This window comes from Haliaeetus albicilla, chromosome 13 (assembly GCF_947461875.1).
Source record: "Haliaeetus albicilla chromosome 13, bHalAlb1.1, whole genome shotgun sequence".
Lineage (NCBI taxonomy): Eukaryota > Metazoa > Chordata > Aves > Accipitriformes > Accipitridae > Haliaeetus > Haliaeetus albicilla.
Window position 1 is genome coordinate 5,215,851 of NC_091495.1, and position 16,721 is coordinate 5,232,571.

General features: G+C 36.5%; 1 protein-coding gene across 3 annotated transcripts in view; it reads left to right on the top strand.

Annotated features, from left to right (window-relative positions):
• Positions 1–16,721, top strand: part of CLIP4 (CAP-Gly domain containing linker protein family member 4) — a 32,937-nt gene that overhangs the window by 6,420 nt on the left and 9,796 nt on the right. For all 3 annotated transcript variants that reach the window (XM_069799963.1, XM_069799965.1, XM_069799964.1), the window contains 8 exons: positions 811–950; positions 1,867–1,960; positions 2,868–3,029; positions 6,372–6,490; positions 8,769–9,005; positions 12,363–12,498; positions 13,226–13,366; positions 15,958–16,041. In XM_069799963.1, coding sequence (XP_069656064.1) covers positions 811–950; positions 1,867–1,960; positions 2,868–3,029; positions 6,372–6,490; positions 8,769–9,005; positions 12,363–12,498; positions 13,226–13,366; positions 15,958–16,041 — 1,113 coding nt within the window. The remainder of the gene's footprint in view (positions 1–810; positions 951–1,866; positions 1,961–2,867; positions 3,030–6,371; positions 6,491–8,768; positions 9,006–12,362; positions 12,499–13,225; positions 13,367–15,957; positions 16,042–16,721) is intronic.

Sequence of the window (16,721 nt, forward strand, 5' to 3'; positions counted from 1 at the left end):
CCAGATTCTTTCATATAATTTTCCGGTTGGAAGAAATTCCACAAATTTCAAGTATAGTATGTGTATACATGCACACGCAAATGCCTATAAGTAACGTGAATAATAAGGTAAGTAACGTTTAATAATAAGGTGGTTTTTACACCTATACTTTGGGTTGTCTGAAGCAACATGAGGCTTAAAGTCTTTAAAATAATCTTTTTTTTTGATCTTGGTTTGATGGCTTAATTTTTAAAGGTGTTTGTTACCTGCAGCTGCCACCAGCTGGGACTGATACATTCATGAAATATCTGAAAATAACGGAGGCCATAGAATGCCTTCCTGATTTGTGCATGTGTTTATATTTTGGTATGTTTTATGTAAATTGTGATGGAACAAGAAGGAAAAGACACGTTTTGTAGCATATGGAGAAATCATGTACGCATTTAATCACTGAGAGATCAAGAGGCTTGTCTGTGCTTGGGAACAGCTTAGAATCAGCAGTCTTTGGCTAGCTTGAAGCAAGAGTAAACCCTTATTAGCATAATCACTGCACATCTCTGTTAGTCCTTGCCTAAACTTAAAATCAGTCTTGTAGTATCATTGTATTGGTTGCCGATTCAAAGCTCTTTCAGAAGTATAAGCAAGACCTTAGTGTTAAAGGAAAACTAGACCAGATCTCAAAGAAAATTTTCTAAATTAATTCAACATTCTGATTTTCCAGTGTAATTAGTGGTGAAGTGACTCTTTCTGCTATTCTTTGCCTCTGAGTTTGAAAAACTAGATGCATGTTAAAACTTAAAATTGTACCTAATGATTCCTTTTTTTTAACAGAGTTTTCCTTCTTCGATCCCAATGACGCAGCATGCCAAGAAATACTTTTCAACCCCAAAACATCAGTTTCTGAATTGTTTGCTATCTTAAGGCAGTGGGTTCCACAGGTCCAGCAGAATATTGATATTATTGGGAATGAGGTGAGGTATAAATGAAGATCCTTGAATGCTTTCAGTGTTAAAGAAATACTCTTTTGACAACGAATAAAAAGAGTTCATTCAGAAGCAGAACTACTCATAAAAGCAGATACAGTTTCTGCCTTTTAACAAGTAGTTACTGATCAGTGCCTTGTATTCCAGGTGTTGTCAGCTTTCATTTGGAAAGAGAAAGATGAAGGATAAAAAGTCAGTGTATTTGGATAGATAGTAGAAACGTTGTTTCTTTTCAAAGCAGTTGTTTAGACACCCTTCACCTTGGTGTTACAGTTTCCTACTTAGCAGTGATCGTAAACTCCAATATATGAAATTACAGTGAAGCCTGACCTTAAGGGCAATGTTTCCAAGGCACAAAATGAGATAGGAATTGAAATCTCTTTGCAACCTGCAATAGGCTGCTTTCAGAAGACACCTTGTTTCTATTAATTCCATCCTACTTTCTTATTTTTCTTCTTCCGGATTACAGGCTTTTCTAAACAGGTGGAGAACTATAGTAAACATTCTTCCTACCATGGTATAACTGAGGGCTTTTTTTGCGGGGGAGGAGGGGAATTGTTGAGAGATCAAAGAGCAAGCGGAGAGACTTCATAAATGATGTCATTTTCCTATTGTTCAGTTAAGCAGTTAACTTTTCAACATGTGAAATGTATGTTAGAAGTAATAATATAAAGAAGCTTTAAAATCTGTAAACAATGAAGGTTAATGGTATTCATATAATACTATTTATTACATTTGTGCATGTTGTTCAGTTCTGCAGTTACAGTCTATTCTGGCAGGCTTCTTTGTTATTAGCCATTGAAATGAATCCAGGAGTCAATATATCTGAAGTAACTTACTAGATAATACTGATGTCACAGATATGCCAGAGCTAAAATCCGCTTCTTTTCCACTTCTCCCTCAGATCATTAAAAGGGGTTGCAATGTGAATGACAGAGATGGACTGACTGATATGACTCTCTTGCATTACACTTGCAAATCAGGGGCTCATGGTATTGGTGAGTAAAGAAACATCATTATAGATATAAAAACCTAGTTCACAAAGGCTAATCCCACTGACTATTACAGAATTTTTCCTTGCAGTAGATTTTTTTTTTTCTTTTAATGCTTGGTTTTGGCTCTTCTAGTGGTCATCGGAAAGGAACATACAGAACTGTAGTGCAGTTATGGCTGTGGCAATCGGGAATAAGTTGAGTTAGTGGTATAGGTATTGCAAATAATAGTACCAGCTTAACCACACATTTTTAACGTAGCAAAGGCTGTTTCAGACTGACATACAAACTGCGAACTAAGCTATCAGTGGTTTTCTAACATTGGTGAAACTAGAACATTAGGTGACTGGCTGTTCTTTTTTTTTTTTTTTCCTTTCACCTTGATCATGTCAGAAGAAAACAATAATCTTTGTTCACATTATTATGATCATAAGTACTGGAAATAAGAGCATATTTAACTCTGCTTGAACACCCATATTAGCTTTTCAGTGTTATGTTACTTTTTTGTAAGTAACCCAGCTCTCCTCTGAGTTTGAACTAAGTTTCTGAGCGACGTCTGGCATAGGGTAGCTTTTCTGGTGTTGGCAGATCTTTTAACATAAACTTCAGCATTCTGGTGTGTAATTTTTTTTTTTCTTCTATCAGATACTAAAATCCCTGGTTTTGATGGGTGACACATTATTTACATTAGAGATAAACAGGTAGTGTTATTATATACTGTAGTAGAGATTTGAGCTCTTTATGATAAAAGGCAAAGATTTCTGCATCCTAATCCTAAAAAAGAAAGGCACAGTAATTGTTCTGCTGTGAGCTTTAAGGGTTTAACGTACATTATGTGTAACGCATAAGCACGTGCATGCTTTTTGAGGTCACATAAATCTCTAATGCATATTTTACAAATTTTGCCTTGCAGGTGATGTTGAAACCGCTGTAAAATTTGCGACGCAGCTTATTGATTTGGGTGCTGATAGCAGTTTACGCAGCCGCTGGACAAATATGAATGCCTTGCATTATGCTGCCTACTTTGATGTTCCAGAACTTATTAGTGTTATTTTGAAAAATGCAAAGCCAAAAGGTAGGCATTGTTACTTTTGTTTCATGCAGTTTTCCATATTTTGTTACTCTGTTGACCCTAAGCTGGTGTGTAGTGGTCTTTAAGTGTGGGGTTTATTTATCTATTATACATAAATAATTTCTAATTTCTTATTATTTTAGTCAGCCTCATTGGTTCATTTTTTTCTCTTAACTTTTTTTTTTTTATGTGTGGTTTAAGCACTGATTCCATTGCTGGCTTTTAAACTGGAGCTTTGTACAAGATTAGGTAGAGAAGTATCTAATAGAATGGAAAGTAAAGAGGTTAATTCCAAGTTGTTGAGGACTAAGAGAATCTATGCGGAAAACAAAAGATGTAACTATTCTGGTAAATTCTTAGGGTTTTTAAGATTCCTTAAACACTGAGAAGTATGTCTGAAATGCTGGGAGAAGGGTAAAGGAGAAGTGGGGATTTGGCAACGGCATGTGGCAAACTAGTGACTGAACCAACTTTGACATGCTCATTTTTCCCACTTCTCAGCTATCTAGAAGGTCATGTGTAAGGAACAGTTTGACTTCAGTGTTTGGCATGAATAGATAATACCTTTTGGAATGATAATATGAAGGATTGGTAATTGGAGAGCCCTATTTACACTAATGCAAATGGAAATATAGAAATGGTTCTGAACCAGAACCACTTGTTCCTAATTTGGTCAGGATATCAAAACCTGTAAGCAATTTTAATACTGAAATTGTACAAATGTTAATTTGTTCTATTGAACAATCTTCTGATTGTGCCATTTTGCAAAATGATTAATGCTCTTTTTTTTAGCTAGTTCTAGCTAAAGACTCTGTCTCTAAATTCTAAAAAGCTGATAGGTTTTTGGAGTACACAAGGCTTGCTTACCAGATCTTGACTCATCCTGGATGTAATTGTTAAACAGGGCTGTTATTGGTATGACACGTTTAAGAGGTAACAAGTATAGGTTGTAACAAAAGACAAAATAAGACTGCACAATAGTTAAGTCCACATCACATTTCAATAGTCCAGTCTCCATAATTTGCATCAGCAGATTAGGTCTTCTTTGGGACCTTGTTTGCATTTGGTGTTCTCATTTCCTCCTGTGCGGTGCCTACAGAAGGGGTGGGAATTTGCTCAGATTTCCAAGGAAACCACTCTGGTTAAATGCCTTGGCAGCTGGCAACTCTTGGATAAGCAGATGATTTTTTTATCTCAGAAAATGTATAAAATTATTTGCCCTGTGAAATGAAAACAACGTATGGTCTGAATTAACAGAAAGAATACTCTTAGCTCCATACTTCATCAGGCGGCATGCAGAGAAGGGAGGATGTATGTAGAAGGCAAATATGCCTTGGATGGATCCATACTGAACTGGAGGAAAAACGGTTGTTAATGTATAAATAACTTTTCAAGACAGTGGTATACTGACTCTGAGACACCCATTGTGAAACAGCCAGTACCACTGATGTTTTCCTTTTGATTTACTGCTAAACTATTTCCTTTATGACACTCTACGGTTAAATTCTTAATACAGATTTACTCCTCAATTGTTAGAACAGAGAGCTAGTTTGATCTTAGATTTTTAGAGGTTTTAAATATAAAAATTGTGAAAGGCTTAATAATTAGAAATGTTGTGTGCTGCCACTAGACAATGACTGTAACCTGCATGGTTTGCTAATGACAGACCATTGCTGCATATTGATTTCTCCTAGGTAGTTTGGGGGTAGTTACTGGGTAACGTTTGATATATATGTTTCTTTTTGTCACCTGTACTATGCTAAATTAGACCTAGAACAAAGCTGTAAGAAAACAGTGTTTAAATACTCCAAGCATGAAGCTTGCAAGTCTGAGGAAGTCACACTAGTCTAATTAAACAAAACAAAACCCTACATGTCAGTTGCATGTACTCCTATTTTTAAAATTGTCGCTGACTCAGTAGCTGATGTTACTGATCAGTATTTCTGCAAATTGGTTCCTGTGTGTGCAGAAAATACTTACTCAATAGCCTTATTAAACATGGAAGTTTCAATGGTTGTATACAACTACACAGCTTCTACTCAGTTTTAAACTGGTAATGGTCTTTTGACATTTGATAAATTAAAGTTACATCTGCATACATAGCTGCTGTTATGATTGTGTCATGTGAATGCAGTCTTTTTTCATGCATGTGCCAATTAAATTTAAAATAGCTAAGTTTGTATTCATATTAGTGCAATTGTAAAACTCTTAAGATTTGATCCCAAATTTGTTACCTTTGATCTTTATCACTATGTATAAAGTTGACCTATCTATACAAAGACATACATATTTATATATTTTCTATATATGTTGATGTTTTATTTGTCCCTGAAATACTAGTTTAGTATAACTATATAAGGATGTTGATACAGTTGGGATATACCTTGTTTATCACATTGTGAGAGGGGCTAGTGGTTTTTGGGGCAGAGGCTGATACTGGAAAATATTGGGAGACTGTACAGCCCTGAGGTAGAAACTTTTATGTTCCTCACCAGTATTTCAAATTGGAATATTATTGCTAAAACTTGTTGGCTTTTGGTTTTTTTATTAAATCAGCTGGCATTTTTAATTAAGTCATATGCATAATTGACTCAAACTGACATCTCTCTTGTATAGTTTAGGAGAGGGGCCAAAGACTAAATAGACGTTAGAACTCCAATCTTCTAGAACAGTAATAACTTCATAGCAGATTGAAAGATGTATTGGGAACAACTGACAGAAATACGTATTACGCTAAATCTCTTCTAGTCAAATGCAGTGCTCTATTTTCCAAACTATCAGTGCAAGACCCTTCAGAGTGCCATTCTTTGAAACCAAAGAAATTATAAAAATCACTAGCTCTTACTTTGTTCTTGACCATTAGTAATTGAATCAAGGTAAAGCAGAGGTATAATCAGTTTTCCCTTGCCCCCCTACCTGCTCACAAAGGAAAACAACTTGTTGAAGATGCATCTCCTTTTAACATTTGACATCTAGAAGCAATAAATATAAATATTTCTGAAACATTAGTTTACATGCGAACCTCAAGTTACTAACTTGTTAATCTTAGCACAGTTGATTGGGCATCCCGAATAGCAACAATTTTGCAGTTAAGTCATCAGTATTATAAAATGAATGAAAGTAAATGCTCATCTTCCAGACTGGTTCATGGTATGAATAAACAGATGCAGATAAGGTTGATGTTCTCTGTAGAATTACTTCTCATATGCTTTTAGTACATAAATAATGGTGTCTCTATATAAATGTTAACATAATCTGTAAAAATGAATGTCCTCTCAAAGACTGTGTAGGGTGAAACGTTCACGTAACAGACTTGCATACCTCACATGTGATGTTTAATTGCAGATGTGGATGCCACCTGTAGTGATTTTGATTTTGGAACAGCTTTGCATATTGCTGCATTTAACCTATGTACAGGAGCTGTCAAGTGTTTACTGGAACATGGAGCAAATCCTGCCTTTAGGGTAAGGAGTAAGGTTGTAGATTCACCAAAAGGTGAAAAAAGTACCTGGAAAATTTGAACAGTCTATCCAGGATTTTGGTTAGCTAAAAATGTGTTATATGGAGTGATAGTGCCTCATAAAAATTATTTATAACTCATAGTGGATGATTTTGTATGCTTTGTCATACTTTTGTGTTGAAGTTTGTGTTTTTGTGTCACAGTCTAGTTCATTAGTTCAAATAGCTTTCAAGATGTTCTTCTATTTGTTGCTTGAACTTTCATTTGTTAATACTCCTTTGTGTCATGCAACAGTTGTCATGGCAGTGGTGGATCTTTTCAGAAATACAGGAGTGCAATCTGTGACCTCCAGAAATGCAGTGTATTGCTTAGCAGTAAACTTAGCATAAGTAGCTGAAAATGAAGAAACATTAACTGCCCTGCTTATTAACCAAACAAAAGGCCTGAGTTATAAAGTGCTGCTATATGCATGTAGCCACAAATCTTGGGTTTTGATTGTTTTTGTGGGTTTTTTTGTGGGGTTTTTTGTTCATTTTTTTTTGTATGTTTTTGGGGGTGTGTGTGTGGTTTTGGTTTTTTTTTTTTTTTTTAGCATAGGTAGTATCTCAGTTCTCCATTTTCAAATTCAGGGATTTTTTTTTTTTTTATAATGAGAAATTATAATTGTCTTAAGGGTACTCAAAAGTCATTATTTTATGTATCACTGATGGTGTGAAATCTTCTGGAACATCATTGTTCATACAGTTCTTCACGATATTCAATCTAGATCTCTTTAAAAACGCTCTTTTTCTTCTTTGTCTCATTATTTAGTGTGCATGTACATGTTTCAAATTCTATGGCAGCTGTACGTTTAAGAGTCTGTTGACACAGGGAATACTGCTTTGTAGTTGCACAAGCATTCTGAGCTGGCAAAAGGTGGCTCTGCCCTTGACAAAAGCAATCCTGTGCCGCTGTGCCCACTTCTGCCTTCTTGCCTCTGCTCTGCCCCCTGCCTTGTGTTGACACAAAGTTTTCCAGGGCACCTGATGGGCTGAATTGCAGGACTGATGTGACCGAAAGAATCACTAATGTGATGACTAAAAACTCAAACTCCCCACTTAACTTTAATGTAGCTATATCCTGTTTTTAAGGTACTGTGACTTGAATGGGGCTGACCTTTTACTTACAGAATGACTGTAGATTTTTAAGGAATGCTAAGTGTTTAATTCTTCAATCCCACAATAAAGTTCTGACCAGAGACTTTGTAGATTTTGCCTCTGTGAGGACAGCAGAGTACAAATGCGGAGTAAGGATTATAGTTTTCTAGGGCTGAGACAGGGAGATTTATAGGGAGCTCAGGGAAGGTTGAGCTTTTAGTCTGTTTTTTAAGGAAAAAAAGCAAATAAAGTCTCGCTCTGCGTCATTCCCTCTGAGCTTCCAGTAATTTCTTAGTCCAGGGGCTCAGTTGAGACGAATCTGGAAGTCTGAGATAATTATGTTTCCACAAACTTTGTGAAAATTGGCAGATAGGTGAAGATCCATACTAATGCCTTTGCTGAAGAAAGCATAGGTAGAACTTGCCATTGTAGCAGCCTGACAGCCCAACAGTGTCCTTGCTGTCTGATCACCTGGCCTTGAGTTAAGGTTAACTCCAGGTGAGCTGGTACTCCAACAGCTCTGGCCTAGAGCGAGTACACAGAGCGTATCACAGTCACTGCTCTCTGGGAATGGGACGTGTTTGGAAAGGACTCCGTCCTTAATTCATCTCTCATGGAATAGTTTGTATCTAAATAAAGCTGAACAGATTTATTCAAGTATTTATGTGAGACACCAACTTTGTGTATTCTATACATGCAACATATATTAATTAAATTCTATCTTAAATTCGGAATAAGCCTTACCAAGGAGTAAACTATATACTGGGTAAAGATAAATTCTTTGGGAGGTGTTAGCTTTACAGTATTGGTGTTACAGACCAGAATTCTTGCTTACTTTCCTAAATCTGTGTTCAGGTACACAGATATATACAGGTGTTTTTTTCATGTGTTCTGAGTATTAATGATGTTTGTAGGATTAAAAATTTTGGTAACTTAGCACTTTTGAAAATAAGACACTGTAAATGCTAGTTTATATACCTAAGGATGTTTTGGCAGCCTTATTTGAAAATTTGGATGTTTTTATAGTTGTTGATATTCTAGGAAAAATACCTAATGAAGAGGATTAAAAATTTCATAAACTGCTGTGGTTTTGCCTGATCAGGTTTATCTTGTCACGACATTAAATTCTATGTTTTGTTTCTACAGAATGACAAAGGGCAGATTCCAGCAGATGTGGTTCCTGATCCAGTAGATATGCCACTGGAAATGGCAGATGCAGCGGCCAGTGCAAAAGAAATCAAGCAGATATTGCTGGATGCAGTGCCTCTCTCCTGTGACATCTCAAAAGCCATGATTCCAAACTATGATCATGTCACAGGCAAGGCCATGCTTTTATCGCTTGGCCTGAAACTGGGAGATCGTGTTGTTATTGCAGGACAGAAGGTATGATGAGCAACCTGATACTACCTTCATAATTTCTGGACAGTCAATTTATATACCCTTTTGGAGACATACCTCAAATTTGAGGGTCTATAACACTTTCTGGAAGGTATGAACTCTGGATGGCAGTAAGGATCTAGTTACAGAAAGTAATAAGCTGAACAGTTATGTGTTAAAGTCACTACTATGAAAAGCTGTTTTGACAGGCACAGTCTGCATTTTATATCTGTAAACAATTTTTTAACAGTCTCCTATATTATGTCAGCATGGCTCAGCTTTTATTAACGTTTTTGGTGTTGCATCAAAATGATGGTAAAATTTACAGATTACTTTGTGGGTTGCCCAGCTTTCAGTTATGCTTATGCATTTGTGAATTACCCCTGATAGTTTCCAGAAGGCGGTAAAAGAAAACTTTAAATCTGCTTAGCCTGTAGCAACCCAGTTTCACTGGTGCAATGCAGCTAAAATCTTTGAAGCAGTCCTGTGCCAATGGGGTTGTTACACGGTTCTGTGGAAGTGTAAGAATGCAGCTAGTACTGGTCCAGCTCAAACGTGAGTAGCTTTTAAGAAGCTACCTTGCCAGACACATTTTAAAAAATGTATTTGAAAAATGTAACATTGACATTGCAGTTAGTATTCATACCTTTTATTTGCTCTGATAGCAAGGGCTCTGAAATGATTTAAGAGTGCTAGAACTCTTTTAAAGATTTCAGATGTTTTTTCTGGTAAATATTGAAGGCATTTGTGAGCAAAATTTTATATTTGAGTAGCTTTACCTTTAATAACTTTTCTAGTATGACTTCAGATTTGTAATTGTCACAACGGAAGCATTCTAAAGTGAACTCCACTGAGAGTGCAAAGCAGCTTCCATTTTGTATTTTCATTTGGTGTATTCTTGAAATTGGGTCAGGAAAAGTGAAGGCATTGCGAGCTACGCAGAAGGCATTTTAACTAAATGACGTACAGGAAGCCGCTTGTTCGTTAAAGACAGAAGTTCATGGAAGTTTCTTTTACAGAAAGCCATAGCACAGTGAGAGCTAGGGGAGATAATGTAACTGCAAGTTAACAGAGGCTTTATAGCAAGAAAGGGAAGAAACTAGTCTTCTTGTGTATCTTTCCTCCAAGTAAGGCCCATAGAACTGTTTGTACTGTAATGTGCTTACCGTCTATGGATAAAGCTTCCTGGGTTTGGTTACTTTTTTTTTTTTTTTAACCGAGTATGCTATTACAGTGTTTTTTAAGAAGTTGTTGGAAGCTGTTTTTCTGCTGCCAAAGGCCAGCAGGGCTTTCCAACTAGTTTTTAAGGGAGCCAAAGCTGTCATATGGCAGGTGGGAAGGAGGAATGTGATTGTGCTTTTTGGTCTTCCTTTTCCACGTCTGCTTTCCTCCATTCCTTTCTTTGTGTGCGAGGAGCTGTTCTGCATTACTCCCACAATGTTTCCCATCCACTTTCTCCATTTGTCTGAATGGAGAAGTTGATCTCAGCCCTGTCTTCCCCTCCCCCTTGATACTCATAAATGTGTGCAGGGTGGAGCAAAAGTGAGAACAGGATGATGAAATGGTGCCAATTCTTAACCTCCTCTTGGAGCAATTCTCATTTCCAGAATATGGAAGCTGGGACGAGGGCACTAGAATGGCAGCATTTTTACAAGCAATGTTTATGGATTCCTGTTCTCTTTCCTGCTTCTGCAGTCTCCGAATAGATCGGCTTTAATGAATCTTGAAAGCCAAACACAGTAGATGCCAGAGGGAAAATGGATTCCTCTCTTGATTCCTACTGCACCTGTCATTCTAGTTGTCTCACAGGGTAGGAAGCTGTCTGTGTAAGCAGGTGTTTATGTGTACGACTTGGGGTCCCCCAGCTTCATTGGCTCCTGCCGTGCTAGATTGTACGTTATCTGAATGGACACTCAATGAAATGTGAGTGCAGGGAAACCAGCAGCTGGGAGAAAACTCTTTTCTCCTGTTCCTGCCGTGTTTCTCATGTGTAAGAGGTCCTCTGCTCCTTGTTTGCACGAGTCCTAGGATTTGTGCAAAATTGGAGCCTCAGTTTTGCCATCTCCACCTCCAGTTTAAGACGCCTGCTGGTCTCTTCTCTCTGCTCAGTAAGTGCCCTTTGGCTGGTGCCTGTATGGCTGAATTTGATCTCTAGGTTGGTAGCTAAAAAGTCTGAGTCTAGATTGGTGTGATGTACCTGCCTATAACAGTCAAGTTTAAAGCAGATCTTCAGAGTAAAAGAAGAACAGGCTCTGGGTCACATTTATTTCTTTACAGAAAATTAAGTAAGAGTAGCTGGAAGGTTTTATGGTAAAGAAAAAAAAATGGTTTCCTGTCTGTTTACTCTCTGAGGGCTGGATTAGACAGTGAAGTCATAGTCAAAAATGAACTAAGAGTCTTAAGGTCACATGAGATAATGAAAACAGAGCAACTGAAAGATCAAAGGTTTTTATTACTAAGACTAATTTAAAAATAAAATAAAAAAATGAATTTAAGTCAATGTTAAATGCATCTCTGTTAGTTATTCCTCCCCCATTTGGTTGAAGTGTGTGAGCTTATAAGGTATGTTTGTGGAGACTGAGGTGCACCAGCAAGACTGGTCTGTCTTGATATTCTTGATACACTTATCTGTTCAGAGTATATAGTATAGTATATATTGAAACGACAACAAAATGTTTAAAACATTTGACTGGCTTTTGAAATTTTGTTTAATCATAAGGAGGGAATAAGACTTATGAATCTTTTCCAAAGAAAAAAATTAAGTATGCTCTGAAATTTACCCTTTAAGCTTTGCTATATTTGTATACTTATATGTATATTTTTATACAGACACAGATATATTTATAGAATTTTTTATCTAGTATTTCCATGGAATCTCCAGTTCAGCCAGATACCTAGCCATGATTCTGGAACTACTGTTGTGGAAGGCACTGAAAGTAAAGCTTCCCATTAGGCATGAATCTCCAGTTCAGCCAGATACCTAGCCATGATTCTGGAACTACTGTTGTGGAAGGCACTGAAAGTAAAGCTTCCCATTAGGCATGTACTCCTGTACCTTGCTGACTTGGAGCTGTATTGTACAGCAGTGCTTACTGTCTAATTCTTGTCTGTTATGAGATCTGTCAATAACCACTGCTTTTGTTTAATACAAAATATACACAGAAGGACTAAGACGTTTTGGAAAATGCATTGGCTGGCATTGAAGGATAGGAATGTCAATAATCGAGGGAGATTGTTATGTTTGTATTTCTCTGTTTTGATCAAAAGCTTGGAGGTGACTTGCCATCTCCATAATCTATACTATATTCTCATGAACAATACTTGTTTAACAGAGTCATTCTGTGTTGATGCTCTTTGTGTTAGGTTGGTACGTTAAGATTTTGTGGCACAACGGAATTTGCCAGTGGCCAGTGGGCTGGTGTAGAGCTGGATGAACCAGAAGGAAAGAACAATGGAAGTGTTGGAAAAGTCCAGTACTTCAAGTGTGCACCGAAACATGGTATAAACTTTAATTTTTTTCTTAAATTTTTTTAAAAACCTGAATTTTTAAAAAAGCGTTGGACTATATGAACCTTTTGGGAGCATAGAAACAGCTAACAAATTCTGTTGCTTTTCTTTGTAGTGCTTTGTTTGGTTGGTTTACTGATTCTTTTAACTGCTCCTCGTGTTTTGGCTGCAGCTATTTGTAAAACCACTGAAACAACCAACAAGTCAAAACTTCTGGTTATTTCCTTGAAACTGTGAGATCGTTATCTTTCCTGTTTTTCCATCTATATTGTTGAAACTATTTGTTTGTGTTGTAACAATAATGGCCATGTTTCTTTACCTGCTTTGTCTTCCTTTTTAAGAGATTCACGCTTGTAGTTGTTTTCTAACTTTCAGCTTGAGATATTTTAATTGATATTTCATGGACAGTCATGATATACAAAGTCTTGTGTTTTCTAACAGCAGAGACTGGATGTTACTGTTAGGACAAAAAGGAGATTCTAATTGATAGTTTTACTGACTTCCTGAATGACTCTGTTCATATTGCTTGATAAGCCTTTTGGTTTCACTGTTCATTTGAGCTAGCCCTTCCTACCCTACAAGTGCTCTGACAGCATAGTAAGCTATGATTGTGGCTGAAAAAACCCTAAATTAATTGATGTAAGAGATAATAGCCTGAAAATTTTGTTACATTAATATTACCCCTGGTTCTTTTTTGGCACATACAATTTTCTCTCCAGGTATCTTTGCACCTCTTTCTAAAATAAGCAAGGCTTCTGATCACAGAAAAAGCTCTGTACGAAGTTCTTCCATGCGGTCTTCACCTTTGGTCAAATCCAAGAAAATAGATGTGACGCACATAACTTCCAAAGTGAATTCTGGTGAGTATTTTCTTCTATGTTGAGAAAGGATAGAGATATACTAATCTTTAAGAATTAGCACCAACCCTGTAAATCTTGGTATTAAAATACTTGTTCGGAATTAGTTCATCACTTGGGATGAGAAGGTGCTAGCCTGTAAACTGGTACTGGAAGGACGTTGTGTGTAGCTGTATAGAGATTTGATGTGCTACGACAGGTTATAGTCTTTACATAATCTCTAAAGAAAAAAAAAGTTCCCCACAACATTTATTCTTGAGCCATTAAAGTAATTTCTGATTGGCTGTGATACCAGTTAAATGTCTAAACTTAATGTGATTCCATTTACTAAGATCTTCTTGGGTAACTTGAAACATCTCACTAAAATAGTGAAAATCTAGAAACTAATCTATATACACCTTTATGTACAGAAATTGAAGAAATTTAATTTATATTCTGGCAAAATTATCAAGGAACTGTTTAACTGATTGTATTTTATCTGCCAGTTAAGTTATCTGAGTAAAACCAGAGGCAAATGAGAAGAGAAAGGATGTCCTGGTAACACGGCCTCAGTCTACTGATTGGAGTTACAGGCTCAGTCCCTGACTCTGGTTTAGTTTCTTCGTAATTTACTCGAATTACTTAATCCTTCTGTGTAAGTTCCCTCCTTGGGAAGTAAGAATTACGCATCTTTTCTGTCTGTTTAGTTTCCAAGGTGTTTGGAGTACAGATGCTTCCCTGCTGTGTGCAGTGCCCACCATGCATAATCTGGCCCTGTGTCTGGCTGACTACATAATAATGTCGTTAAATATATTACATTAGCATTTCTTTTGCCTTTTGAACCCTGTTTAGGTGACTCATACTAAGGTGGCACAGCTTAAGGGATGGAAGATATGCATACATTCTCATCAAATTTACTCAAGCACCCTAAAACACTACACACTTCTACCAGTAATACGCAGGGTATAGAAACACTGTGCCAGGCTGATGGAAGAAGAGATGCATTCTGGCAGCATTTTGGATGACTTATGTAACTCTTCTCTATGTAGATTGAGAGCAAAGTAAGCTTTAACTATGTGTGTTTACAATTAGCACAAGATCTAAGCTATTTATAAATGGACATCTTGCATAAAAAGCTTCTCAGAATAATCACTTTGTTAGGAGTATAGCTCAGGAGCAGATCTAAGCTGACGTTCTCTGTTAAATATTTTTCAATGTTTGATTTAGTTTGTTGTGAACTGTTTGTAACTCATTAAACTATAATGGAAAGGACTGTTTCCTTTGTCACAGACGGTGTGTTCCAGACAGTTTAGCCATAAACCACCTTTCCTGCCACAAAGGTGCATTTATGTCTTTGTAAATTTTACACATTTGATACTTTGCTTTAGGTAAAAATCAGTGAGTTATGCATCATCTGCCCAGCAGAGCTTACATCCACTAACAGTAATCTGGAAGCTGCTGTTTGTAAGATGTTCTTGCGTTGAAAGGTCCATTAGAATTAACGCGCCTGGCTGATTCACTGTCTGGAGTGGGAGGATAAAGCTGCAAAGGCAGAACTTTGTTTTGCAGTGTTTACGTGCATCACCAGATTACATTTCTTTCCTTTAAACTTCATCCCTGCAATACAGTAGTCTGTAATGATCCAAGAAAAATTAGTATGCTTTTTGTAGATATGGTTATAAGCTGCAAAGTAAAATATAATGCTGTATAGAGATTTTCAAATTTGATTTGTTTCTACTGGATTTGAATAACCCATCAGATTGATGATAATAGGTCTCTTTTTCAAGTTTTTAGGAAAAGGATTACTAAGATCAAGTTGAGAAATGTGTTATCAGTCACAAACACTATTTTTTTGATCTGATGCCTTAATAGCTAAACCATAAAATTTTGGAAAATACAGTACACTGGCAAACTAGTTCAGTCCCTGTAGCTGAATTAAGCCGAGAGATGTAGTTAAGTAAAAAAGATGTGATTTTTCTTTCATGACAGGGAGGGGATAAATCATAGATAAGCTTGTTCTTCATTGAGTTAGGGTAGGAAACTGTCAGAAATGCAAAATGACTGTTCACAAATTATAACTTAGGTGGCAGTACTAGTTCATATGCCTATCTCAACATTGCTGTTCTAAGAGTGAGGCTCTTAAAAATCGTATTGGCATACGTACTTCATTATTTGTAGACTGAAGGAAGATTTGGTCTCAAATCTCTCTCAAAACTTCATTGTGTAATCTTCAATGCAGAAATTGTGAAATTAATACTAGTGAATGGTATATCTTAAGTACTATAAAAGTGAATGTTGTGTGTATAATAGATGTAAATGTTTGAAAGATTTAAGTGGAACTCCTTCAATATAAACATTACTATTTTGCAGACAATTTGTTTGGCAAGATTGGACTGTTTTAATGTGTTAAGGGGTTTAACATCTGTGCTTATCCATCAAAACAGTTATGTAGTCTTGTTTTACCCATTTATCAAGAGTCTAAGGAATTGTACAGTTTTATCAGTTTTATCCATGCATTCACAAACCTGTCCAATTGTTTTCATACATGACTTTCCTGTAAAATTACTGTTCACTGTTAGGATGTATATATTTAATTGTATATATTCTTTCTACAGGCCTACATATGGCAAAAAAAGACAGTGTTTCTGAAACCAACTTTATGACTGCTAACAGGCGAAAAACTGTATCTGCAAAAGACGGTAAGTAATTTTTTTTAATTTTTTAAAACTTTGAGAAAAATTTTGGGTAGGGCAGAAGCAGTATTATTACTGCCTTACCTCTGTAACAGTCCTGTATCTACACCATAAAAAAAGTTGCCTTGCCTGTCTGTATTCAAGTGCCAAGCAGGCTGTACACATTTAGTTTTAGTAGGAGTAATTTGTGTGGATATTTGGTTGGCATTCTGTGTTGGTTTGGTAACAGCTTCTGTCCAAATACATGGACAAGAATATAGACAAGCCCTTAAAGCTAAAAGCTGTCCCTTAGTAAATGATGTTACGGAGGATCTGCAGAATTACCTTCTTAGGTTTCTGAGGGAGACCTTTTGCCCTGTATCATTACTGCGTAGATTTTGATGAAGAACTGTGCATGTATTCTGTTGGCATTTTTATTGTCTGTATGTTCAAGCTTGTATAATAAAGTGTTATCATCTAACAGCACTTAACAGTCTTGGCATTGTATCATGGAAGACTCATAATAACAAGCTTCAAATATGAAAAATGAAACTCTAGCTTTTTAAAAAGTTCCTTTTACATATGAATCATTCTCTGCAATTATCTAGTTTCAGAATTGGATAGTGACTTCTACTGCATCAGTATTTTGTTTGCTGAACTTTAAACATAAAGGGACCTTGCTTTCAGGGGTGTCTTTAACAAACTGT